Raw genomic sequence first — 26143 nt, 5'->3', positions numbered from 1 at the left:
GGGAAGCAACAAAAGCCACAAATGATTTTTGTATTTTTGTAATAAATAAACTCCCAGTCCTAAAAAGCCTTGTACACAAAATTGGAAGATTCATATTACTGGGGTGGGGTTGTTCAGTTTGTGGGTATTTTTGCAGAACATAAAAGTACATTGCACAACACAAATGTTCTGCAATGTACTAATGAAGTTTCACTTCCAAACTTTTCTTCTTTATATAAAAGATACTGCAAACCTCCTACATGTATGTACCTCTCCATTTTAGGTAAAAGGTGTTCCAACTTGCCAAGCTACCTTATTTCAATTTTTTATTTTTTTTTAAGTATGAAATACCAGAAAAGATGGGATACATAGAAGAGTTTACAGACCATACTTTGGCACCTCTAAGCTGCCATCATACTACGTGGCTGCGAGGTGCATTTATTCTCTTGGTATAAACAAAACAGCAGCTAGAGTATTTAATATAGGGTTTAATTAAACCCACATTGGCTTCAGCATCATTTTAAAAATTAAATTGAGCAGGATTGAATCTGCAGTGTTTTTTCAAGACGTCTGATTTTTTTTCTGACAATGGATTTAAACCCTAAAAGCTCTTCACTGTTTTTGTAGAAGGTGAAAGGCCTTGCCTTTTAAGAATTAACAGCTTGACATCAAGAAAAGAATTAACAGCTGCTTTGAAATGTATATTAAGCATGTCTGGCAAAACCATTGTATGAAGGCATGCACTGTTGTCATTAAGATCAAAATGGCTGCCTGATGATTAACTCCCTTTTTGTTACAAATTCATCCTTCTTCCTTTAACAAGTGGTGACAGGAGAAGAGTAGGAGGTCTGAATGCAGGCCATATGATCCATGCTTAGGATCCATGCATAGGCAAACGGATTATCTTTCATCAGCAAAAGATAACAGGCATTTTCTGGGCTAAGATAAAGTGTCACTGGTGATACTGGTGACAGTGCTGAAGGTCACCCTCCCGTTCCAGGCATCATTAGTTAGGTCCCCATGCTGTGCTCTGACCACTAGGTGCCCATGTGTCAGAGGGCACCATGATGATTTTTGAGGAGAAGCTGTGTCAGAAATGCACTGGTATGGATGTGACTACAAAGATGGGAAATAACTCTTGCCTTTGTCAATGAGTTCACAGTGGGAAGAAAGGACAAAAGTGTTACTTGCTGGGGCAGGAGGCAATTCAGACCTCAAAACTGTTTTAGATTATGGACACGTGAACAAAAGGGTCTTTTCCTGGCTGTGGGCATTGATGGAGTATTGATAGCACATCCTGAGCTTAATGTCTTGTATGCATCAGTGAATTCAACAGCAGAAGGAATAAAATCAATGGTAATGTGAATCAGCACTCATTCTCTCCTCCAAGGACAACAGGAGAGCAGATTCCTGTCTCTGTGCTTCCTGCAAGGGGCAAGCAAGTGGGGAGGAGAAGGGGATGACAGAAAACAGAGGCGCATCGCTTTTGTTTGTGATGTGGCCTTACACATCTAAACTCTATGTGCTAGCAAAATTAGAAATGGATGTGAAGGCAGTTGCTAGAATAAAATGATGCTCTTCCTTTCTCAAGCATAGCATACAGGACTAGTTATCTGTACTGTGATCAGAGAATGATGCCAGATTCTGTGTTATAAATGAGGTCTCAACTCAATCTTAATTTTGTAATATTTATAAAACAAATATTTCGAAAAGGTATAAAAGGCAAGTAAACAGCGCTGGGTGTGCGGGGAGTCTACGCTCCACCAACACGCACACACGAACATCAAACATTCTACATATTCAGAACATTGCTTTACATACTAAACCCGAGTATGCCTATACATACGTACAATCCGGAAAGGTAACAAACAATCCTTTAAGTTCCATAACTTACTAAAATCGAGACACCTATACGTATTCACGATCAGAAAAGGTAACAAACAATCCTTTAAGTTCCATGACTTAACAGTCTCCATTTTCCATTCCTTTTCTTGATTACCAGCAAGTCTCCATTTTCCGTTCCTTTTGAATAATATGTCTCACTTTAAGTTGTCAAGCAACTCGGTCTTCAGGCCTTATGTATCCCGTTCTTCCCAGATCGAAGAAAAGCATATCCATCTCCTTTTCAAGGCCAATAGGCCTGGGTCAAAAGGCACGTTCAGGTCAGCAGGGGGCGTAACAGCAAAAGCCTTCGATGACTGTAGCAGCAGAGGGGCCGATGGCATAGCAGTCGGATCAGTAAAGCAGCCCGCAGCTCCCACACTGTCTGGCAAACCACACGTTTCTGACTGTAGTCCCACACGGCTCTTTAAGGCCTCAGAGATTGCTCGCCAGGTGCCGAGCAATCCCACTGCAACCTTGTCGTTTCTAGTTGCAGAGTCCCACACCTTGACCTCAGTTTGGTCCCATATTTCAGGATCATAAACTGTCCGATTGTTAAGAAGGAGAATAATTTGTAAGGTTACCAGGACAGTCTTTGTTCCTAAGGACGTATGATTCCCCATAATGCGCCACTGCTTACCAGCAAAGGGCAGCTGTGTGTGAGGCTCCGCTTCTCTCAGCTCGAGCTTCTCCAGCTCCGGTGCGCCTGTTTCCAGCGACTTTCTGTACGAGCTTCTCTGAGTGGTTTGCTGAGTCTGGCAGAACCGATCTTCATGAAGCGGTCAGTCCTGGTCTCCATCCTGCCAGCCTGTTCCTCTTCACTTCTTTTTCCTGTTTTATTGATATAACTTCATCGTGTTGCCTTTTTTATCTTGAGGGCAGGCTCCCCTCTTATACCCTTCTCTCCACAGCAGTTCTTTTCAAAACAACTTTTCATTGGTCAAACAACTTTGAATGTAACAACAGCAAACACCCAGAAACATCCATGCCTTAACGGCTGGAGAACAAGAAACCAGCTGGAGAACAAGAAACAGGAGACTGCATGGAGTCTCCTGAATCACCCTTCTTTGTTCCCTTCTAAACTCTTTTATATTCCTGATGGCCTCGTCGTTAAGAGTCTAATGTTATCTCAACCACGGGGCTTTCCAATCCCCATGGCCACATTCCCAAATCTCCCCCTTCTTTATTAATATCAACCATTTTATCGACACGAATTACCACTCCATATATAACATCTCTTTGAAATTTTCAATGATTAAAGGTGTTGTTGTTTTTTAATTAACATAGCCAGCATGTAAACATTGGGAGGCTCTTTGTCTGCCAGTAAGCTGGTTTTATATTTATACTTCCTATACAAGAGATGGAAGAAGCATTTGCAATCTTCTCTGGAAACAGATTTTTCCTCTGTCAGATTTCAGTACATTTCTGTAACCACATTTTCTCTGCAAAGAATGACCAACATTTACCCCCAGTTCTCCCTGTATATTATCTCAGAAGTCCGTGGCCTTTACCAGATTTGTTTACAAACAGTAAGGTGTCATTTTTTCAGACAGCCAGGGATTAAGTCTAGCAGAAACTCATACCTCAGTTTCTAAGCCCAGGCTGGTTTTTGCAGGCAAGAAGGTTACGTGGTAAACATTGAGATGCAACAGTTTCTATTTTTGTCCTCTCAGTCAAGCAGCTAACTAGGAAGAGCATGTCTGAAATTTGGCATAATCAGTGCTTCCCCCTTAAATGGCTTAATTATGGTGCTTGAATTGCTGTAAAACTCTATTGATTGGGAATAAAAATGCCTCCTTCAGTCTCATGTAGTTCCTTCACACCATTATGTGAAGCTTTCTCTAATCTTTAAAAATACATCATTTCAGTGTAAAGTTTCTGACACTTTGTCTAGTGTATCAGGCAGCTGACAAACTGCCAAACTGGCATTCATTGAGAGATCAGCATTGTAGATCTTTCATAAGCAGTGATTTGCATGTTAATGCTGCTATCTGACATTAAGACAAGAAGGTAGCAATATTAAGAAGAGAGTGTTTTCCAGGCTCTGCAAAGACTGTATTTTTTCCACAAGTGCTAACATTAAGGAGGAACATAGTAATGACATAAATGGGGGAAAGGAGGGGGCGGAAGGGAGGAAAGAAGTGTTTAGATACCTGAGCACTTCATGTAACTGCCTTCTTTTTCCTTTTCTTAGGCTGAAAAGCAATTTACTTCCTGTGTAAGAGGTTGTTCTAGACTATGGTCAGCTCATTACTGCTATCACAGTTTATTTTAGATTCATACTGTGTATTCTGACCAGTTCCTCATCCCCAGTCCAACCTTTCTTTTTTCCAGAAGTGTGTGAATGCTAAAAGTGTAGAACCTGATCTTGTAGTTCATATCCTGGCCGTGTGAGCACTTTTCTTCCAATAACCTCAATAGAGTCCAGCTCTTTTTTTTTATTATTTTTTTTTTCACTGTTGTAAATTTACAGATGTGGGGAACTGAGCGAGAGAAGGGCTTCTTTGTTTTACAAACATAGTAAAAAGGCAGTCCTACCCCTCCCCACCAGTGCCCATGAAAACAGTATCACAGCCTTTTCTATCACAGGGGAATGAATAACAGCAACTTTTAAAGTGATAATACACAATATCAGAGTCAGCAAAGACAATCTATCAAGGTTAGTATCAATTGCTACATTTATTGTTTAATGTGCTACAGAAAAAACAGATCCATCCTGTTATTTGCTCTTGCCATAAGGATGAATATTTCTTTACTTAAGGTTAGTTCTTTGTTTCTCTTGTTCAATAGGCTGGCTATTTTAGTTTTGTATTTTGTTTCATTTGAATATTCCCTATGGGTTCATTATCAGAGATTATCTATATAGAGCTAGGCTTTGATCAGCACTTAACTCTACTGCTCCTCTGAGAGCACCGAAGTGTTTCATAATCTACGTTAATTATAAAAGGAAGCTTTTGCTTTTCTTCCTTAACAGGTGAAATGTAAGACCTGTTCATAAAATTTTCATGAAAGTGATAGCTTAGGTCGGCATTACTAATATACTAGTAGTTCTCGTCTGGAGTCATAGTAAGATCCAGTCTTGAACATATGTTACTACCAGGTCTTAAAAGACAGATGAGTTTATGTCTTTGATGAATGTGGGTGGTCTGATGTGCTGCAAATCAACTGGGAATTTGACACAGAAAGTATTCAAAATAATACATCTGGAACAGGACTTGGTGAAGTTCAAACTTCAGATAAATGTGGTCCAAAAGTGATCTTAACTATCTGCTGTCTTATTTTAAAATAAAGAATACAATTTTGCAGTATACAGGTACTAGTTACTAAGTGTACAAGGCATTTTGCCTTCCCACTGCTTTGTACAATTACTAGCTTGTGTGCAAAAGAAAGTAGAAAAGTCTCTATTGAGAAATTACCATACAAAGGGATAATCAAGGGAATTGTCTAACCCATCCCAGTGAAGGAATGTGCTCCGTGTTTGGTATTTCATCCAAGCTTGATCTGAGGGAGTATAAACTGCAAGGATGAATCTCCTAATAAGGCACAAGCTTTTCTGTACCTTTGCCAGGAAATTTGCTTTTTAATACCAAAATAAAGAATATTGTACTGCCCTCTGAGAGCAAACCATTCTTCATAAAACTCCATTTTCTCATCTTCTTAAGAGTACGGACAGCGAAGTTTGCCTGCGATATGAAATTAGAAGGTTGATAAAACTCTCGACTGGGAAGCCACGATCTTGACTGATTGTGAAATTGACTCTGAAATCTAGTGGTGGGAATTTGCATTGTAGCAGTTCATTGACCACAGAGTGTTCACTGAATTTTCCCTGAATGCTGTCATTGTTCATTGTTTGCATTTCTATCGTTCATTCCAAAGTTCATGACTTTTTAACAGAAACATCCAACTATTCGTTCTTCTGTAATCCTTAATTACTTTCCCACACTGTCCCAGAATTTGTATACAAAAGAGCTGTTCAAAGGACAATGTTTCTGTTAAGTCATCATTACAGATGGTTTTTTAATTTATGCTCATTTGACATTGGAATAATGGCATGATTGGAGGGATTTCAACAACAAGTTAAAACATAGATTTTGAGTAGAAAAACTTATGTTTTCCATAGTCTCAGTGCATGTCTGTTTCTCATGGGACTGCTTCATCATGATGATTGGACAAGATGTGTTCCAGAGGTCCCTTCTAACCTCAGCTATTTTGGGAATATGTTGTTCATTAGAACTGACCTGTGTAACTGGTATTCAAACCACTAAAGATACAGTGAAAAACTCTTACAAAAAATGAAACCTTTCAAAATGTTTTTCATCTAGCAGAAAATATTTGACATATATTGGTTTAAATTATCGGTTCAAATAACACTACTACGTTAGAAGAGTTTTTTGTTGTTTGTGAATGTTTTTCTGGTCTTATTCTCCTTCCCTCTCACCCTGTCCCTGCCCTCCCTCTTCCCCACCGCTGCAAGGTTGCAGACGATTGAAGGAATTAGTGGATTTCGATCCAATGTTGGGAATTTTGTGTTCCAAATAACTTGCACTGTTGGACACAGAGACAAGGTGATTATAATTTTAAAGTGAAAAGCCCTATTTTTTTTGCTCTAAGCTGCATGTGTACACCTGTGTGGGTGTACTCTTTAAGTACACTGTAACTTAAAAAAAAAAACTCTTAATTGTTAGTGATCTGTGAACATGGAGATTCCCATTTCTATAAAGACAGAAGAATGGTTCATATTAAGGATACACTTGTAACTGTCTAACATTATGGATGAGGCATCACTAAAAATTAAAAAAAGTAATGACTGATCCTTGCATAGCATGCTAATAAAACAGTGAACTTTTACAAACAACATGATTAATAAAATTTTTTAAATATTTTGTGGGTAGGTAAGTGTGGACAAAAAAAAAAAAAAAAGAAGTGTTTAATATCAAGAATAACGTCACTTCTCTGTTCTATACTTACAGTAATGTCAGTGACACTTTAAATTGCATTAACAGAGTTTACTTAATGTTAAACATTCCTCCCTCAGAATCTGCTGTCAAATCCCTAGAGAAACAAGGATCTTGTCACTCCTTTCTCTGTTTTCAGCTTGTAGAAGTAGTATATAAAGACAGCATATAAAGACACAATATTTTTAGTATTGCTTGAGATTTTTTTCCTCTCTTTCTGAATTGCTGTACTTCACTTGTCTTGGGAGCTCTTTATAGACTTGTGCTCAGGCCAAGAATGGAGAGGGTGTAGGCAATCGGACAACCTAGACAGAGCAACTGAAGTCTGTAGGTTGTGTTATACACCTTTGATGAAGGACTGTGTAATAGAGTTGTTGACTCCTGCTCAGTTATTTATACGTATGCACTTTGAGTTTCTCTTGTAATCTACTCCCTTTGGGAAGGAGAATGAAACTGACTGTACATTAGTTTCTACAATCAAGAGTCAAGCAATTAATGAAGTTGTTTATGTACTTGCAGTCTGTAATAAAGAGCACTCTGTCATTTGAAACCATAATAGTACAGTCTCACCTGACTGGCAGAGCTGATATAATTTAACAAGCCCTAGCCAGAGAGCTTCTATTAGTTTTCCTCTGTGTTATGGTTTTGTGGATATATATTAATGAATGAATCTAGTCTCAAATGCTTTCCCAAAATCCCAAAGTGTCAGTGATTATTATCTCTTGTCAATTCCTAAATACCTGGATGTAAAATAGAATTAGGAAGAACGAATGATAATAGAATCATAGAATTATAGAATATCCTGAATTAGAAGAGACCACAAGGATCATGGGGTCCAACTCCTAGCTCACACAGGACCACCCAAAAAATCAAACCATACATCCCAGAGCATTGTCCAAATGCTTCTTGAACTTTGGTAGGCTTGGTGCCATGACCTTTTCCCTATTCCCGTACCCAACCTTCACCTTCAACCTTGGTGAAGAACCTTTTCATAGAATCATAGAATGGTTTGGGTTGGAAGGGACCTTAAAGGTCATCTAATTCCAACCCCCTTGCCATGGGCATGGACACCTCCCACTGGACCAGATTGCCCAAATCCCCCATCCAGCCTTGCCTTCAGCACTTCCAGGGATGGGGCATCCACAGCTTCTCTGGACAACCTGTTCCAGTGCCTCACCACACTCATAGTAAAGAATTTCTTCTTAATATCTAATCCAAATCTACCCTCCTTTAGTTTAAATCCGTTCACCCTTGTCCTATCAGTATACTCCCTGACAGAGTCCCTCCCCAGCTTTCCTGTAAGCCCCGTTCAGGTACTGGCAGTCCACAATAAGGTCTCCCCAAAGCGGAGAGGCTTCTCCAGGCTGAACAACCCCAACTCCCTCAGCCTGACTTCATAGAAGAGGTGCTCCAGCCCTTTGATCATCTTCATGGCCCTCCTCTGGACTTGTTCTAATACTTCCATATCCTTCTTTTGCTGGGGGCCCCAGAGCTGAACACAGTACTCAAGGTGGGGTCTCACAAGAGAGTAGAGGGGGACAATCACATCCCTTGACCTGCTGGTCATGCATCTTTTGATGCAGCCCAGGGTATGGATGGCTTTCTGGGCTGCAAGCACACATTGCTGGCTCACATTCAGCTTCTTGTTAACCAACACCTCCAGGTTCTTCTCCTCAGGGCTGCTCTTAATCCATTCTCCACCCAGCTTGTGTGCTTGGAATTGCCCCAGTCCAGGTGCAGGACCCTGCACTTGGCCTTGTTGAATTTCATGAGGTTTGCACAGGCCATTCTCTCAAACCTGTCTGAGTGACATCCCTTCCCTCCAGCATGACTATCACTTAGTGACATCAGCAAACTTGCTGAGGGTGCACTCAATCCCACTGTCCATGTCACCAACAAAGATGTTAAATAGAGCCAGACCCACTACCAACCCCCGAGGAACACCACTCAGCACTGATCTCCACGTGGACATTGAGCTGTTCACTGTAACTCTTTGAGTGCAGCCATCCAATCAGTTCCTTACCCACTGTGTGGTCCATCTGTCAAATCCATGTCTCTCCAAATTAGAGACAAGGATATCATGCGAGACAGTGTCAAATGCTTTGCACAAGTCCAAGTAGATGATGTCGGTTGTCTTCACCTATGCATCAATGCTGTAACCCCATCATAGAAGGCCACCTATAAGACATGATCTGCCCTTAGTGAAGACATATTGTCTGTCACCAGTCACTGCCTTATGTTCCATGTGCATAGTTTCTTTGAGGATCTGCTTCATGATCCTGCCAGGCACAGAGGTGAGACTGACTGGCCTGTAGTTCCCTGGGTCTTTCTTTTTTTTGCTTTTAAGAAATGGGGATTATGTTTCCCCTCCTCAGTCACTGGGAACTTCAACACACTGCCACAACTCCTCAAATAGGATGGACAGTGTCTTAGCAACTATATCTGCCAGTTCCCTCAGGGCCTTTGGATGCATCTCATCAGGTCCCAGGCACCTTTAGGTTCCTTAGGTGGTCTTGAATCTGATCTTCTCTCACAGTGGGCAGTTCACCATTCTCCCAGTCCCTGCCTTTTCCTTACGGGACTTGGGCTATGTGGCTAGAGCTCTTGCTGGTGAAGACTGAGGCAAAACTGTTGTTGAGTACCTTAACCTTCTCCAAATCCTGGGTAATCAAGTATTCCATTTCTTTCTGGAGAGGGCCCACAATTTCCTTAGTCTTTTTTTTTTTATCACTGATGTACCTATAGAAGCCGTTGCCCACGTTTAATTCTAAAAGGTCTTTGGCTTTCCTAACCTGATCCCCGGCTGCTTGGACAATGTCTGTGTCTCTCCCAGGCTATCTATCCTTGCTTCCACGCTCTGTAGGCCTCCTTTTTCTGTTTGTTTTTTTTGTTGTTGTTGTTTGTTTGTTTGTTTCCTTTTTTGTTTGTTTTGGTTTGGTTTGTTTTTGTTTTGTTTTTGTTTTTTGTTTGCTTGTTTGTTTTTGTTTGGTTTGTTGCGGATTGTTTTTTGTTTGTTTTGTTTTGTTTTGTTTTTTGGTTTTTGGCCAGGAATTCCTTGTTCATCCATGACGGCCTCCTGGTGTTTTTGCCTGACTTTCTCTTTGTTGGGATGCATCACTCCTGAGCTTTGCGGAGGTGATCCTTGAATATTAACCAGCTTTCTTGGGCTTCTCTTCCCTCTAGGGCTTTTTGCCCCATGGTACTCTACCAAGCAGACCCCTGAAGAGGGCAAAGTCTGCTCTCCCAAAGTCCAGGCTAATGAGTTTGCAGTGCTCCCTTCTCACTGTCTTCAAGATCTTGAGCTGCTCTATTTCATGGTCACTGTAGCTAAGGCTTCATGTTTCCCACCAGCCCCTCCTTGTTAGTGAGAATGAGGTCTGGTACAGCACCTCTCGTCTTTGGCTCCTCTCTCACTTGGAGAAGGAATGCATTCCAAGAACGTCTTGGATTGCCTGTGCCCTGCTGTGCTGTCCCTCCAACAGATATCAGCGTGGTTGAAGTCCTTCATGAGGATGGGAGCTTGTGAATAAGAGTTGCTTCTATCTGTCTGTAGAAGGCCTCATCTGCTTGTTCTTCCTGATCAGGTTGCTTGCAGCAGACCCCCACTGTTTTGTCCCCTCCCATTAATCCTGACCCGTAAGCTCTCTGTCCATCCCCAGGCAGATCTCCATGAACTCCAGGTGTTCATTGACACAGAGGGTGATGCTCCCTCCTTGTCTCCCCTGCCTGTCCTTCCTAAAGAGCTTGTTCCATTCCAGCACTCCAGTCATGTGAGAACATGTTTGTTATGACTTTTCCTTCATGAGCCCATGTTGGCTGCTACCAATGACCTCATTGTCCTTCAGGTGTTTTTCAGTAACTCCCAGAATCATTTTCTCCATAATTTCACTAGGCACTGAAGTGAGACTGACAGGCCTGTAATTACCAAGGTCTTCTTTCATGCCCTTCTTGAAAATTGGAATGACATTTGCCAGCTTCCAGTCAACTGTATCAGCTGTTTTATGCTTGGAGTCTACACCTGGCAAGTTGAGGTCACCCATAAGGACAAGGGCATCTGATCTGGAGAGAATGATAGTTAACATCTTTGCTTTTATTTTGTTCTCTCACTTCTACCTTTAATCAATGTCTTGATTGCCGGGGATTTTACATACCTTGTGATCACCAGATCTAGTTGTTCATAGTTGTTGATACTCTAGTTCATATTTATGTGAAAATAGGACTGGTCTTAATAATGAGAGAACATCTGCTCTTTCTCAAAATTGTTGGCATCTAAAAGCTGAAAGGTAGCACTAGCATATATATATCTGTTCTAGGCTGAACAAATCTATTTTCTAGTATTTTCATCCATTGTTTGTTTTAGACCTGTGATCACTCTCACTCTTCCATTTTTGAAGCACATCTAAATTATATCTTCCTTTATAGGTCAGTGTATTTTAACAAAGACTTCACAACTCAGTAAAAAAAGTTCAGTTTAAAAAATAGTTTCCAATAGCTTATATGTAACACTCCTGGTAGTGTACATGTATGTCAAAATGAGATTTACCTTTTAAACTTCATTGTTTGTTCATTTTTAGGCCTTCAGTGCTGTTCTCTAGCTGAAAATTCTCCACATTGCTTTTTTTCATTTTTCCTCTTACTTTAAAAGACATTTAGATGTAGAGCTTAGGGATATGGTTTAGTGGGGACTGTTAGTGTTAGGTCAGAGGTTGGACTCAATGATCTCGAGGTCTCTTCCAACCTAGAAATTCTGTGATTCTGTGATTCTGTGAATATCCATTTGCTGATTTCCCTAACCAAACCCACTTCCTGGACCACTTTTCTACTTTACGAAAATCATTTTGCATTTCAATTTTGTGAATTTGCAAAAGGCTTTTATGTGGGATCTATTGTAAAAATAAATAAAAAAACTTCCTCTGAAAATTATAGATGCAAATTCTCACCTACTATAATGAAGCTAAATTATCATTCACTCCGTTGAATCAACCACATCTATCATCTTGAATGTCCAATCCTATTTATGGTCTGTTCATCTAGTCACATCTCCTCTTTAAATTCAGTGAGCACTGCTGTATTGCAGCTGCCTGTGGCAGCAGCCATGCTGAGCTTGCAGGATGATACCAGTTCTTGTGCCACATTTTTGTGGTGAATCAGACTTTCAAATTTCACTACAGTGATGGCCAAAACATGGATTTTGCCTGCAGTCAACCCTCAATTATCTTTTTAAGTGCTGCAAAGTTCTTTTAATGCCATTTACCATGAGACTAGTAACAGAAAATTTAAAAGTACAAAACATTAGTTTGTATTCTGTGTTTATTGAAACTATGGCCTCATAAACAGCAGCCCATGAAAGAAGGAGATAGCAAAGTATGCTGTGTTCTTTCACATTATTTAGCTTCAGGATGACCTTACATGAAGCAAACCCAACGGTCTTCTGTGGGAAGACAGAGTATAAAGAACAGCATCATCCAACTTGGATCCTGGAAGGGAACCAGATAAATTAATATTAGTGTGCCATATATGAGCTTAGCATTTCCTGCTACAGTTCAGTGCATCCTTACAATAGCTGTAGGTTCTAAGAAAATATCTTTGGTGTGTTGGCTCTGTGCCACAGAGGAGCAGAGAATTTCAGAGAACTGGCAATTCATCTCTTGGGCCAATACAGAACTGTTTTCCAACACAGTCCGAAAAACTTTTAGCTATGTTCTTCATGTTTTGCATTCATGCAAACGAAACCCTGGCTGCTCAGAAAAACCTGGGAAGCATTCAGAAAAAACTTCTAAGGCAAGAAGACCTTTTCAGCACTGTCCCCAAACCAGTTGGGAATCAGCTCTTCCAAAGCTACCTTTATAGACCAGATAAAAAAAGAAAATGAAATAGCACTATTCATGACTTCAGCTAATAATTAGGTTGCACAGCGTGTAGACCAAAATTCCTGCAGTATCCTTCCCACACCCACATTACATTACACCCACAACTCACTTGCTGTCCCCAGGGGAAAGAAACTTACTTTGGCTTTTCAGGGTAGCTACATAGAGTAACTGCAGCTTCATGACACCTATTTGCTCTGGGCAAGTCATGATTTGAAGCTGTTGAGGTGCAAGTATCAGGCAGTGAGACAGGTCTTGCTGAGACATGTAGTTAAAATTAATGTCACAGTGGAAGATCTGAACAAGAAAGAGGTGTTCCCAGCTGCGCTAGAGAAATGAAGGCACACACTTGTCCATTAGCAACTCATCATGTACTTCAACTGCATATTATAGCCATGCAAACTAGTTATTATACCACTGTGATTTAGATTCTCATGCAACACAAGAGTCACTAATAACGATATTCATTTCACCTGACCGATCATTTTAAAACCTCTTAGGAGTTACTCTTTAAAACCTGTGAATGGCACTCTGTATTCTTGTATTCTTTCAGTATCAGTATTACTGTTGCCCTCTTGTCAGCCTGTTCTGACATCTTTCCTCATTTTGCTCCTGAATTTCAGAAGAAAGAAGTTTATTATTTGTCTTCTTGACAAAGTTACTTAATATTGTTGAGGAACATAACTGTATTAAGGTCAGAGACAAATCACCACATTTTTAATGATGTAATCTGAAATACCTGTACTTGGCGTCTGTTGGTGACAGTACTCTCTTGTTAAGCTCATCTTGAAGCATCAGAGATGTGCCCTCATATGTTCTCTTCTGCCAAATTGCTGTGGCAGGAGTTATCCTTTTACAGTTCTGAAACACTTGTTTTGTAGAAGCTACTGCTGTCCAGAAGAACTTCAAGGAAACTTCCAGCTATAAAAGAAGACAGTAATGAGTTCTTTTTCTTCCTCCTGTATCCATCTGTAGGAATAAGTTCAGTAAAATAAACCTGGTAGAGACACTGCTGCAGCAGAAACTGTTCTATAACCCAATGGTTGGCTGAGATTTTAGATTTTTTTTTTTAGTCCAAAAACTCATATCAAATCAGATCAGACCTCACACCAACACAAGAGTAACAGAACAGGAATTCATGAATTATGGTGATAATATCTGCCAGCACTGACATAGGTGCTCTAAAATACGATACATGAATTTCTAAGCCCATGTTTTTACTACAGCTCTCCTGGTACTCCAGCAGTTGCAGCAGGGCACAGTTTATACTACACATTATCCAATCTGATGGTCACCTTTTTGAAAATGGGTTGTCAACTGACCCCAGATATGTGGTCCTGTTTCCTCTTTGTCAGAGATGTTTTGAGTAAGTCAAATCTTGTTCTTCTAATATACATCTCTTCCTGAGCATATGTGATCACTAGATGCAATGGAAGGCTGCCCTGGATGGAAGTATTACCAAGGTCACTCCTACCAGCAGCTCTCAGGCAAGGTCAAGGATGCAGTTTTGCATCATGCTACATGTTCTCCATTATTCTGTGGTGTACTTCAGTGGCTGTTAAACATAAACTGTGGTCTTCATCTGGCAGGATTCCCTTGAAGCATAGCTGTTGTGATGTGACAGTTCAGGAGGGATCATGCTGCCATAAACCAGCAACCTTTCTCTTTCTTCACACTTCAGTAGTGCCAATGCCCTTAAAACAACCTTTAAAAAGAAGATAAAAGGTACTACCCAGTTGTGAGGGAAAGGGGAACTGTGATCGTTGCTGCTGCTAAGATTTCTTGTGTAGGGACATGGTAGAGTAACTTCAAACCACAGCAGGAAGTGGTGGGACTTGTTACTGGCTGCAGCAATTTGGCAAACTTTATACTTTTCTAAATGGAGTCATTTGGATTTCAGATTTTATGTGATGGGTTGAGGGAGTAGGTTTGAAGTTAGGGTTTATTTTCCCACTGCCAGCCCTTCCCTTTCATTGCTGCAAGGATAATATTATAAATACCGTGCCAAGATGTCTCTGTAGGAAAAGTGGTATAGAATCAGATATTTATTTATCTCTTACATGTATATTTTAGACTGTTTGTTGTTGTTGTTGTTTTTGAGAAGTGCAGGAATGCTGTTTTATGAAGCTAGAGTACCAACAAATGTTGAAGGGACAAGTGCCACAGACAAAAACTGCTCGCCGAGCCCCCTCCACTGAGTCCTGAGAAATGTTCTCTTGTGTGTCCTGCAGGCGCCCAGCCAAACAGTAACTGCTGCACACACAGCTGGTTCAACTCTGCCCCTGAGTATACATACAACTCCAACCCCAAACCTCTTTACAGGCTGAAGCCATTCATTTGTGCAGCTGCTTCACAATATAAAGGGAACTTTATTATGGTTTTTACTCCATGCTAACAGAAATCCAGTTGAATTCCCTTAGCCATTTTCTGAGTAAAGCAACTTATTACAGTATCACCTAATCCATTGAACAAGGGAAACACATCTGGATTTTAAATACTGACATAAGAAATAATTAATGTCCTTGATTATTCGAACTGTCTCTATTAAATACTTTTAATGACATTCTTTCTATTCCAAAATCAATACCATAGTCCTGTGGCAAAGAAAGGTATGACTGAAACCACTCACCTAGCTTACATAGTCACGGCAGCATCTAGTTGCTATGTCTGACTATTCAGAAAAATGCGATGACAGGGTGAATGATGAGATTGTCTTTGGAAAGCCTCTGTAATGTTTTCTTAAGGTTAAAACCAAGACCATCATACCAGTGTATGATCACACGCTTTTGAAAGAAAGGTTTTTGATTGCTTTTGTGCTAAAGAAACTGACTGAATAAGCAGTGCTTATTGAGGGTACCTCCTTTGTTTTATTTTTAGTTTTGTTAAGAAGAGGAGGAAGCAAAAAGCTATCAGGGATTAGATAACAGTGAAAGATATTTTTTTCTTTCATATTTCTTTAGATAAATATGGATCACAGTTTTTCTTTTCTTTAAATTGTATCTAAACATGTTGGATGTATTTCTAAACTATATTGGGAAGTTTCACTGATATTACAACATTAATCTTTAATTCCCTATTTACAGCCAGTGCTGATTTCCCATACAATGGTCAAGCTATAGGAGATGGAGTGAACAGAAACTCTGCCATTATTGGAGGTAGGAAAAATGTCTTCTTTACTAAGTGACTTTGCAACAAGACTGTGAAGGCTGAATTGCAGTTGGTAACATACTCAAACTATTTGCTAAGAATTGACTATGTGGGAAAATTACTCCTGAACAAAGTTAAGTAGATATTTATGTAATTCTGTTCAGGTACTTCGCTCTAGTGAAATGTTCTGTTCTCACTTAGTTTTTTCCCTCAGATTCAGTTTTAACCAAATTAAAATATTCATATTTGTAATCAACATATCAAGCATGCATGTGGAGAGCTACTGTGGAATTACTTATGTAATTAATTCCCATGAAATGTCAAGAACACTTTTCCATTTATAGCAGATCCAACATCAGTCTATGGCAAACACTGTTACACTCTTGACAAAAATCACTCATGATTTTGCCTTATTTTTTAGGGGCCAGGTTCTGCTATAATTTATGTGCCTGGGAGTCCCATTCAGTGTGATGGGTTTCCAGGTGATGTTAAGTAATGTCAGGATTAGCATTAGCAATGGTTCTTGAATTATCATTCAACTGAAGACTTTCTACCAAGCTGTCTCCAGACGTAAGGATCCTGAATATATTACAAACGCATATAATTTTCTCTGCCCTGTCTGTTCATATGAAAGTGTTGCACCCTAAGTCTTCCAGGGAGAGCTTTGCTAGTACATCAAATTCTGAATGCATATAAAAATGTTTTAAAGATCACCCTAATATATTTCAGTCAGTTCTAGGTGCATATAAAATGACATACTGGTGGTGTGTTCTGTTTTTTTTGTTTGTTTGCTTGTTTTTGTTTTTGGTTTTGTTTTTTTTTCCTTGTAAAGCAACACTGAGTGTAGTAGTATGTACAGTCTAATGGAATTTCTTTCTTCTTTTCCCAAAACCACAGTGTTTTGGGAGCGCTCAGCACCCTCTGCCTCATGGTCAGCAAAGCTCACCTCTGTAACTAGGTATTAATGTCAAAATCTAATTGATGGGGTGAAAGTTACTAGCAGACTCCTCACACTTATTTTTACCTAAATATTATAATAGTGGAAACCAAGCAGCTGAAGTGATGTTTATCTGCCCAGGTAGATCAGATCCAGGTTCAGCTCAGAGTAGCTGTGAGACTCTTTTCTTTGTATCAGAATCTGTAGGTATTCTTTTCTAGCATCATCTTTTCTTTCTTCCTTTGTTCAGGTGTCATTGCTGTGGTGATCTTCACCATCCTCTGCACCTTGGTGTTCCTGATCCGCTACATGTTTCGCCACAAGGGAACCTACCACACCAATGAGGCCAAAGGGGCAGAGTCAGCTGAGAGCGCCGACGCTGCCATCATGAACAATGACCCCAACTTTACGGAGACCATCGACGAAAGCAAGAAGGAATGGCTTATCTAAGCCCACGGGGAGGGGGCCTGGGGTGGGATACAAGCAGGGCCAGGGTGGGACTGGGATGACTCTTGCAGTGGGGAGAGAACATTCTGCGTTGGACGCTTGAGCACATATATGGTAAAAAGATCAGCACAACTGGAGGAGCAAGTGACAGGAAAAACTACTGAGACTGCAGGAAAAAAAAGAATATCGCAAGCATTTAAGAAAAATACTTTTTAATATTTATTTACAGCAAATTGCCCCTTCTGTATTCTCACAACTACAACAAAGAGCAGTTTTGCAGCTTCAGCATTGGGAAAAATTTTCAGTAATAACTGTATTTTTTCTGTATGTGTTTAGAGGTGTTCTAAAGAACAAGAAACAGGGCCATTTTTTTACATTTTTTAAAAGCTGTTTAAAATGGGGGTAGTTCTGCCTGAGAACAAGTCGCAGACCTTTGTTCCCAGCGTTGTGTTCCTTCATGGCTGGCCACTTCCCCACAGGCTGCCATCAGCCCTGCACCTTCACTTTATCACGGTTCATTTCAGCGGTGTTGAACCACGGGTTCAGGGCTGGGAATGGGACAGAGGGGTGAGGATGGATGCTTAATGCAAATTATACTTGCCAGTTTTTCAAAATGTTGTCAGCCTGTGCCAGCCCTGGCAGGATCCATCTTTTCTGACCCAGGCACTTTGTTGATTGTGGACAATTCTCATCAGCTTTGTAAAAATACTGTTACTATGACTACTACTACTACTACCAGAGAAGATGAGCATAAAGCACAGGAAGCTTTTTTTTTTTTTTTTTATTGGACTCTGAGGAAGGATGGTACCATGCAAGTCCATAGACCTAGCCTGTTCCTGTATCTTTGACTATGGTATTGATGATCAGAGGCACATGCCAGTTTAAGCCCAGCTGTGATGTTCTGGTAAATACTGTCCTTAAGCATAAGCATTATAGTAGGCAATTAGAGCCAAACATTGTGTACTTCTGTTTCTTTTTTATAGGCTGTCACAGAAGCATTAGTACAGCTCTAGTTTAAACTCATGGACTTCACTGTCACTTTATGATACTTTTTACAGCTCTGGCACAGCAATTATTTTTTTTAATATCTTGTTTTAGTACCTTTCTGAAGAAAGCCTCTGCTGGCAGAATTCACACAGGCAGGAAGGTGAAGCAACAAAAGCTTGAAAGTTCTGCCCAGAGAGAAATACGCACGACCCTACAGAGGAGTTACTTTACAATATGTAGATTTACCTGAACTATTACTTGTCTTTGTAAGGCATTTTCAAGAACATCAAGGACAATGTCAAGTGCAGCATTGTACCCCACGTCCTCTCTCAGTTTCTGTTGGCACCTGCAAAGCAGACAAGCAGCTACAGGAAAGGCAATGGGGCAGCCTGAAGACCTAATATCCCTTCATGGCAATAAAGTAGCTTTAGCTTGCCCTCTGCATATGTACGTAGTTCTCCAGTGGCCTGTTTTGATAAAAAAATTAAGGTCTTAATGGGCAGTATTTGCAGTGGAACAGAATAAATGAATGAATGTATTGCAAGGCATTTTCTGTGTGCTAAAAGAACAGAAGCAACAAGAATTTCCCTTTAAAAGTATTTAAGCTTGTGACAGTCGTAGATTTGCTTTACCTTTAATATTGCTGGGTTTAATATGAGCATATTTAATGCATTTTTCTTTACAAGAAATATTTATTTTTCAGATCCAAATCTAAAATTTACTATGCTGACCAGTGTTGGCATCTTTAATTCCGTTATCATTTTAATTGTATTTTTCATTATTTTAGTTTATGTTTTAAAATAAAGAAAAAAAAAATCATGGAGAGGGAGGAAGATATTGGAGCCTTACCTGACAAGAAGTTTGTAAGCACAATTTGTCAGACAGACACACACACAGGGCCAGATAGTTTTGTATAAGGATGGTAGCATAAAGTCCTCTGCTAGACTCATTGAACATATGTCAATGTCCTTTTAACCAAATCAAAACCATTTATTTCTTCTGTTTATGGATTTTTAATTAGCATACAAAAAGTTGCCAGTTTCAAGCAAAACTGGTTCTCAGGTAACATTGTGTGGCAGAGGGGTTCAGGTAGACGTGAAAGCCACCTCTGTCACTCTTGTGCTCTACAGTCTTTTGCCTCCAGTATCAATATCTCCCTCTCTTGTGCTTAATTAAGTGGATGAGTCACTGTTCATTTTTTCCTACAGATGTAAGATAAGTCTCCACCCCTTTGGAGAACATCAGCTTGGGATGGATCTAGCCTGCACCGTTAACTAGTCAGCAAAATACTTTGGTTGTTACATGCTGCACAGGTGTCTATCTATGACTAGGAAGATGTTCTCTTTTTTGTACGATTTTATATATTTTGATTTTGGTCCACTCTGAAAAACATCCATGTCTCAAACTTGAAGTTATCAAGAGACGTGAATATAGCATCATTTGCATAGGTTGGAATTTGGCTTGCAACAAAAACAAAACAAAACAAAACAAAAACTATTTACTAATCTGAATTTAATATCAGTGAGGGGGATCAAACTCATGTATCCTAAGAGACTGGAATCCTCTGATGCTAGAGGATGTGGGAGAGACAGACTTACCAGCCACAGTGCAAATTTGCCAAATGCCTCAGCATGGTACTAGAGGGGAAATACAGCTTGGTCTCTGTGCCTAACCAAGTCCTTGGCTAAACTAGGGACTGTTGTTGGATTATGGTAATGGGTCCTGACACCTATTCACTGACTTTCTGAAAGATTACTAGCTAATCTCTCACAACCCTGCAAGCAGAAATGTCTGGAAAACATCCTTTGACCATTGCACATGCAATAGTTGTAAATTCGTGTCTTGAACTTGAAAGACAGGATTTACAGTTCTTAAATTAAGTTGCAAGCATCAGCATCTCTCCATTAACTCGACACTGTGGACCCTTTATGTGAAGCCCAGTAATGCTGTGTTAAAATGTTGATAGTCTTTGATCTTGTTGCAATTTTCCTGATACAATCACTTTCATAACTCTATCAACTCTTTGAATTAATTATTAGAATCCTTCCTTCCTCTTATACTGGATCTTATACATGATATTTTAGACTAGCAGCTGATCTCTGTGTAGGCTTTTCATGACTGTAGGTGAATTCCTGGCTTCCTGCTTTGTTTTTAATATTTTGAGAATGGCCATTTCAGCTGCCTAGGAATGAAGCAGGAGCAGGCTCAGAAAAGTAGCTTGTATATTTCTGCTAGCACCATATCTATTTTGAGGAGTTCTTCCTCTGTGTGCCTATTATTGGAGATTGCAACAACATCCATAGTTTATTTCACCTATTCTCTTTTGTGCCAAAAATCCATATTATTTGACAGATACTATCCAAATACCTGTTGTGGGAAAATCTGATGGGGAGTAGAGTGGACCCTGCTTTTATAAAAATCTGTACTTTCCCCCAGAGAATATTAAAACAAGCAGTCTTGTATCACCTGCTTTTAGCTGTATCACCTATTTGAACTGCACAGGAAAATGTAGCCTCTTGCATTGGTTGGGGAACTAAAGTGTCCCAGTTGTGTTTATAGCAGGCTTGTTGTGATTCCTCTGGAACTGATGGTAAACCTTCTACCAGCTGTTGAGAGAGCAAGACTGGGCTGGAGACCAGGAGTCTCTGTTAGCAATATTTGGATATTAATTCACAACACATGCAGACCACTAGGAAATGAGTTGCGGAGCTCCAAAGAGCCAAAATGGTGAAAAACTAGTCTCGATGTCAACCCAGCCTTAAGGGGGAATCTGCAATCCAGTCTGTTGGTTATGAATCAAGTCTTTCACACACTGCTTATTCCATACTTACTGATAGAAAATTCAGGTGTATTAAATAAGAATATGTCTTTAATTGGTACTGAAACATTTCTGAATTGTATTTTTCTTGTCTTAAACCTTACCTATACCTTTTATATCTCTTGTAGCAGTTACCACGTCAAAGATATGGCAGCATTTTAACATCGTGCTCTAGCTAGCATGATGTATACGAAAGGATGGTTATTATAAATATTTTACTATGACTGCCAGAGCAGTGGTGCATATGTACAAGTTTATTGTAATAAGAATTCAGTATAAAAGAGTCTAGTAAATAACTACATTTTAATTAAAACAGTGTCCTTTAATGGCAGATGCATCTAATTGCCGGGATATCTGTTGAAATAGGAAGCTATCTCAGCTTGACAAGCAATAGCTTTTAATTTGGTTTCTCCCTTAAATTATTTCACATTCCAGTGAGCATGGTTACTCTGAAGGGTTGTCATCTTTAAAAAATGGAACCTAGATTCTGTTAATCAGATTTCATTGTCCATCCTAGAGATACGAAACAGAAACCTTGCCTTCTAAAAGCAACAGCATGTAAATTAGAATGAACAAAGGACAACATGTATGTACGCCTAATATCTTCTGTGAATGTCTTTCCTTTTAACTGAAGTTTTATGAGAAATTGGATTGGTAAATAAAAAATAAATAAAGAAAGAAAGAAAGAAAAAAAAAAAGAAAGCAATTCTAAATAGTTTTAATTACCCTAATAACTTATTCTTCGGGCTTTGTATGTTCTAATCATTCTCTATATTTTTTCCTTCTCTAGTACCAGGAAATCAATTCAAAACGAAGTTGGAGAGGCCTTGTAAGAAAGACACAAAGCACATGAAAAAAAGGGACTTCAGTATGCAGTTATACATAAAAAGAGAAAAAATGAAAAACAGGGAAGAATTACTAAAATGCATGCATGCTCCTGTGTCAGGCAGCCTCAATTGTGTGTTATGGGTGAGAATCATAGAATCATGTAATGGTTCAGGTTGGAAGGGCCCTTAAAGACCATCTAGTTCCAACCCCCATGCTATGGGCAGGAACACCTCCTACTAGATCAGATTGCTCAAATTCCTCATCCATCCCAGCCTTAAACATTTCCAGGGATGTGGCATCCACAGTTCCTCTGGGCAACCTGTGCCAGTGTCTCACCACTAATAAAATAAATTTCTATAAAATACATAATTTCTTCCTTATATCTAATCTAAGTCTACCCATAATACTGAGCAGTGTAAATCTGTACCTGTTGAAGTGGACTGAGAGTCTGAGCATAGAGTTTTGATGGAATCAAAATGACTACCTTTCTGAGTTTTTTCCATTTCTGATTGCTTTGCAGGTAGCAGCAAGCAGTCTGTCACAACTTCTGCTCATGTTTGTTATTGCAGATACAGTGGCAGTGCCAGCTTCACAAGAGCTACATGCTAAAAATGACTGGATGTGGGTTGTTTGCCTTCCTTTCCTACCACAACTCTGTCCTTTCCTTTATGAATATGAGCTTTTTATTGAAGTCAGCAAGAAAAATGTTTGCCCAGCTCAACAGACTTGCATGGTTCATTTAATAAACTACCTTACCAAGCTTTATTTATTTATTTATTTATTTATTTTAATAAGAAGCATTTTGTGAAAGAACTACATTAAGTGCAGTTGAATAACAGCATGAAGTCTAGGCAAAGAAGCACCAGAGTAACAACCACTAGAGTCAGAGGGGCTGTGATTGTTCTAACCTGTTTCTTTCTGCAGCATGAATTGCCTTAACTGCTGTTGCAAAGCCCTGACCCTGTCTGAGACCTTAACCTACTTTGCAGAATATAACTGTGGCAAAGTCCAGTGATGCCTTGTGACCACATTTTGACTGTTTGTTTGTACTGACTGTTGAAACCTCTAGAAGGAGAAAGAGTCATACATTCTACAGGTATATTTCTATTCCCCTTCTTTTCCCCACAGATCCCATTTTCAGGGCTGTAGGCTTTCAAAAGGCTATTGTCTGTAAAACTGAAAGCATTACTGGAGCAAGTCAATGAACTCTTGAATCAGCCAGAAAGCAATGACTTTAGGTGATTTAAGTCAGGCTGAAGGAGGTATGTAATATAAATAAACTTATCTGAATAAAGACGAGATAGTCATCCCCTTTATGCTAATATTCAATCTCTAAACTGTGCATCCTCATGCTTACAGTTAGTATGTCACTGAAGCAGCCTGACCTTGGCACAGTCAATAAACCATTCACAAGCTGGCCCAACAACCTGTTACTCTTTTGTCTTAAAAGTCTATGTTAGTACATGTTTAAAAATAAATGTATGGCTTGCTGTCATAAATCACTGACCTGTATTGAGATGGCTGGACACCATATCAACAGGCAGTTGTAGTATATTTATGTTACAAAACAAAGGTCTGTCTACAGATTTTATTTTTTTGTGTGTAACTTGCATTAACATGGCCTTTAGCCCTGAATCATAAACAAATGCAGCAAGGCAATGTAACTAAAAGAAATTTTCCTTTTGTGCACATCCTGAAACACAGACTGTAATGTCCCTTTCTTTATTAAATTGCTGCTGCAGGAGTAAGGTCTCTGTACACATCTAACATCTCATTGTTTCCAAACTCCTTATCCACCTCTCCAAGGCCATCATGGAAAGAATTTGGCTAACAGGTTTGTGTTTTGTTTTGTTTTGTTTTGTTTTTCCATTTCTTCCTCTACTTTAGAAATGTTTCCTCTCATTGATAAATTCCTCACCTTTTTCTGTCAGGATACATAACTCCTTTACAGCAATGCTGTCTACTTTGACTAAAGTGAAGACTCTTACCTTCTTAAAATGTGGCTATTTTATTGGGAAAAAATGACACTAAATTTCTGTCATGTTCGATATTTGCAGATGTTTTTATCTGTTTATAGGATTCACTGACTGAAAGTAAAAGTTTGGTTTCTGCTAGCTGCAACAGTATAACTTGTTTACATTCATTCCAAAATCCCAGCACTGTCTTGTCTAAAATCAATGCAAAAACAATACATCCGCACCTCATTCCATTAAGCATGTTCACTTTGGGTTTGGGGTTATTTTTGGTTCATATTTTTCCCAATATATATAAATACTAAAATAAACGTCAAGCAAACGCTAGCTTTTATTTTCCTTAGGACCACAAGATGTCAGAATTAACTCTCACCAGTCTCTTTCCCTTGTGCTTTTGCTATGTCTTGCACATATACAAGGCCAATGGGATCCTCCATCAGAGGACACAAAACTGATATTGTGAAAGCACTGACTAGTGGTTTTAGTCACGTGGAGTTGTAAAGGTCTATCTCAAAAGCGGCAAAAAGTCAGCACCCTTACAAACTTTGATTATTAGGACATCTAAGGAAATTCTCAACACTGGTGATTAAAGAATTTAATTTTTATTGGAGCAATATCTCAGACAGGAAAAAAAATCTGCTTTTGTATTTGGAGTTCCTGATATACTGAACTCCCTCCATTCCAACTCCTGCATGATGTCGAACCTTTTGAAGCTCCAGCTACCTAAGATATGGGATCAAAGTCACTTCTAAACAAAGAAGACTTCACTTAATTCCCTTTAAGTCTTTGAAGCACAGGGAACTGGCTTTCCAACCACTTCATGTGGTTGATCTCTTTCATACACTGGTAAGGAGGATCTTCTGCTGTGCTCTTCAGTGGATCAGGACACTTCAGTGGGCTGTGCAGGTATGATACAAAATATCTTAAGTCCTAGCAAACTGAACTGTGCATTGAGCATCCTGAGTCCAGGCAGTTCCTCTGATACAGCAACATGGCTAGACACAATATTCCTTAGGCCTAAGCTCCTTGACAACTACCCCCATTGACTAGTGCTAATTAACAGAAGCCTGCAATAAATGATTTGTACTGCCTTACTCCTACACGTGGGTGTTAGCCCTACCTAACAGCACTTTGTTTTGGGGGATTAAATAGATTCCTCCCAACACAGAGTGCTTGGGATGTGCTCGGTCTGAAGCTTCTTACTGACATATATAAATAGAGATATAGAGATAAATAGATATTTTTATGGAGATGTTTTATAAATGCCCTTTACTTTGTGCATGGTAATTATTGCCAAACTCTTGTTATTTAGGAGCTACAGAATGGCTGGTTCCACAGTCTTTAGAAAGTAACCAGCTGTCTCTGTTGCAAATGGGATTTGGGTTGTGGGCTTGGGTTTTGATTTTTATTATTCAGCTATAATTTGCATGGTTTCGTTTGTTTTTTGTCACAGTGTCTTTTTTTTTTTTTTTTTTTTTTTTTTTTTTTTTCGTCCCTTGTTGGTTCTCTGGCAGGGACACATTGGGCTCAAGCAGGAACTTATTTCTCAGTCTTTGAGAGGTGGATTGAAGCCATCAGTGTCATCTAACACTTCAGAAACAGCTGCTTTGCACAGGCTGTGACATTGATCGGTCTGATGGCCTCAATATATGGTTTCTTTAGAAAGCTATTGAGGGTTTCACACTTTAGTGAAGTACTCCTATTTCTCTAACTTTGCTTGAAAAGATAGCAAGCTGCTAGCTTGCTAGCTGGCCTATCAATACAGTCTCGCAGGCAAAACAAGGGGTTAGCAGAGACTAGGAAGTGAATAAGGATTCAGAATTACATCCATAAACATAACAATATCAAAAGATGATCAAGATTCCTACTGAGGCAGGCTATTTTACTTCCTCTTTTCTCTTACACATTTGTATCTTTTAAATACTCTCAGTGTGCCATGTCTGACTAATATATATCTACCAACCGGCCAGCCTGCTCTCAATAACATGGGCTCTTGGTAGAAGTGTGCATTCCTATCTCATTCCTATTGCTGTAAAGCAGTCTGTACCCAGGAAAAGACCAGGGCCATTAGCTATCAGAAAAGCTAAACCAGCCTCCCACCCCTTCCTTCCAAATCAAGTTGAAAGCCAATCCTAGGGTTACGTGCCTACAAAGCTGGCCCAGCTTCTTTGTGGGAGAACAAAGGTGTTGTCTGTTTGCAGCTATTCCAGTCCACAGGTTTCTTTCTTGAGCACAACTTTCCCATGGGAAGAGAAAGCATAATCAGGATATGACAGTTGCCCTATTAAAAAACTAAAAATGTATATATATAAAAAAAATCCTAA

The 26143-nt window shown here is 39.5% G+C and overlaps 1 protein-coding gene across 1 annotated transcript in view; it reads left to right on the top strand.

Moving 5' to 3' along the window:
* Positions 1–21907, top strand: part of CNTNAP2 (contactin associated protein 2) — a 1149595-nt gene extending 1127688 nt beyond the window's left edge. The window contains 2 exon segments of the mRNA XM_032182107.1: positions 15766–15837; positions 17017–21907. Coding sequence (XP_032037998.1) covers positions 15766–15837; positions 17017–17216 — 272 coding nt within the window. The 3' untranslated portion in view covers positions 17217–21907.
* Positions 21908–26143: the final 4236 nt, after the last annotated feature.

This window comes from Aythya fuligula, chromosome 2 (genome assembly GCF_009819795.1).
Source record: "Aythya fuligula isolate bAytFul2 chromosome 2, bAytFul2.pri, whole genome shotgun sequence".
Lineage (NCBI taxonomy): Eukaryota > Metazoa > Chordata > Aves > Anseriformes > Anatidae > Aythya > Aythya fuligula.
This window is presented reverse-complemented; position numbering and strand designations above follow the sequence as displayed.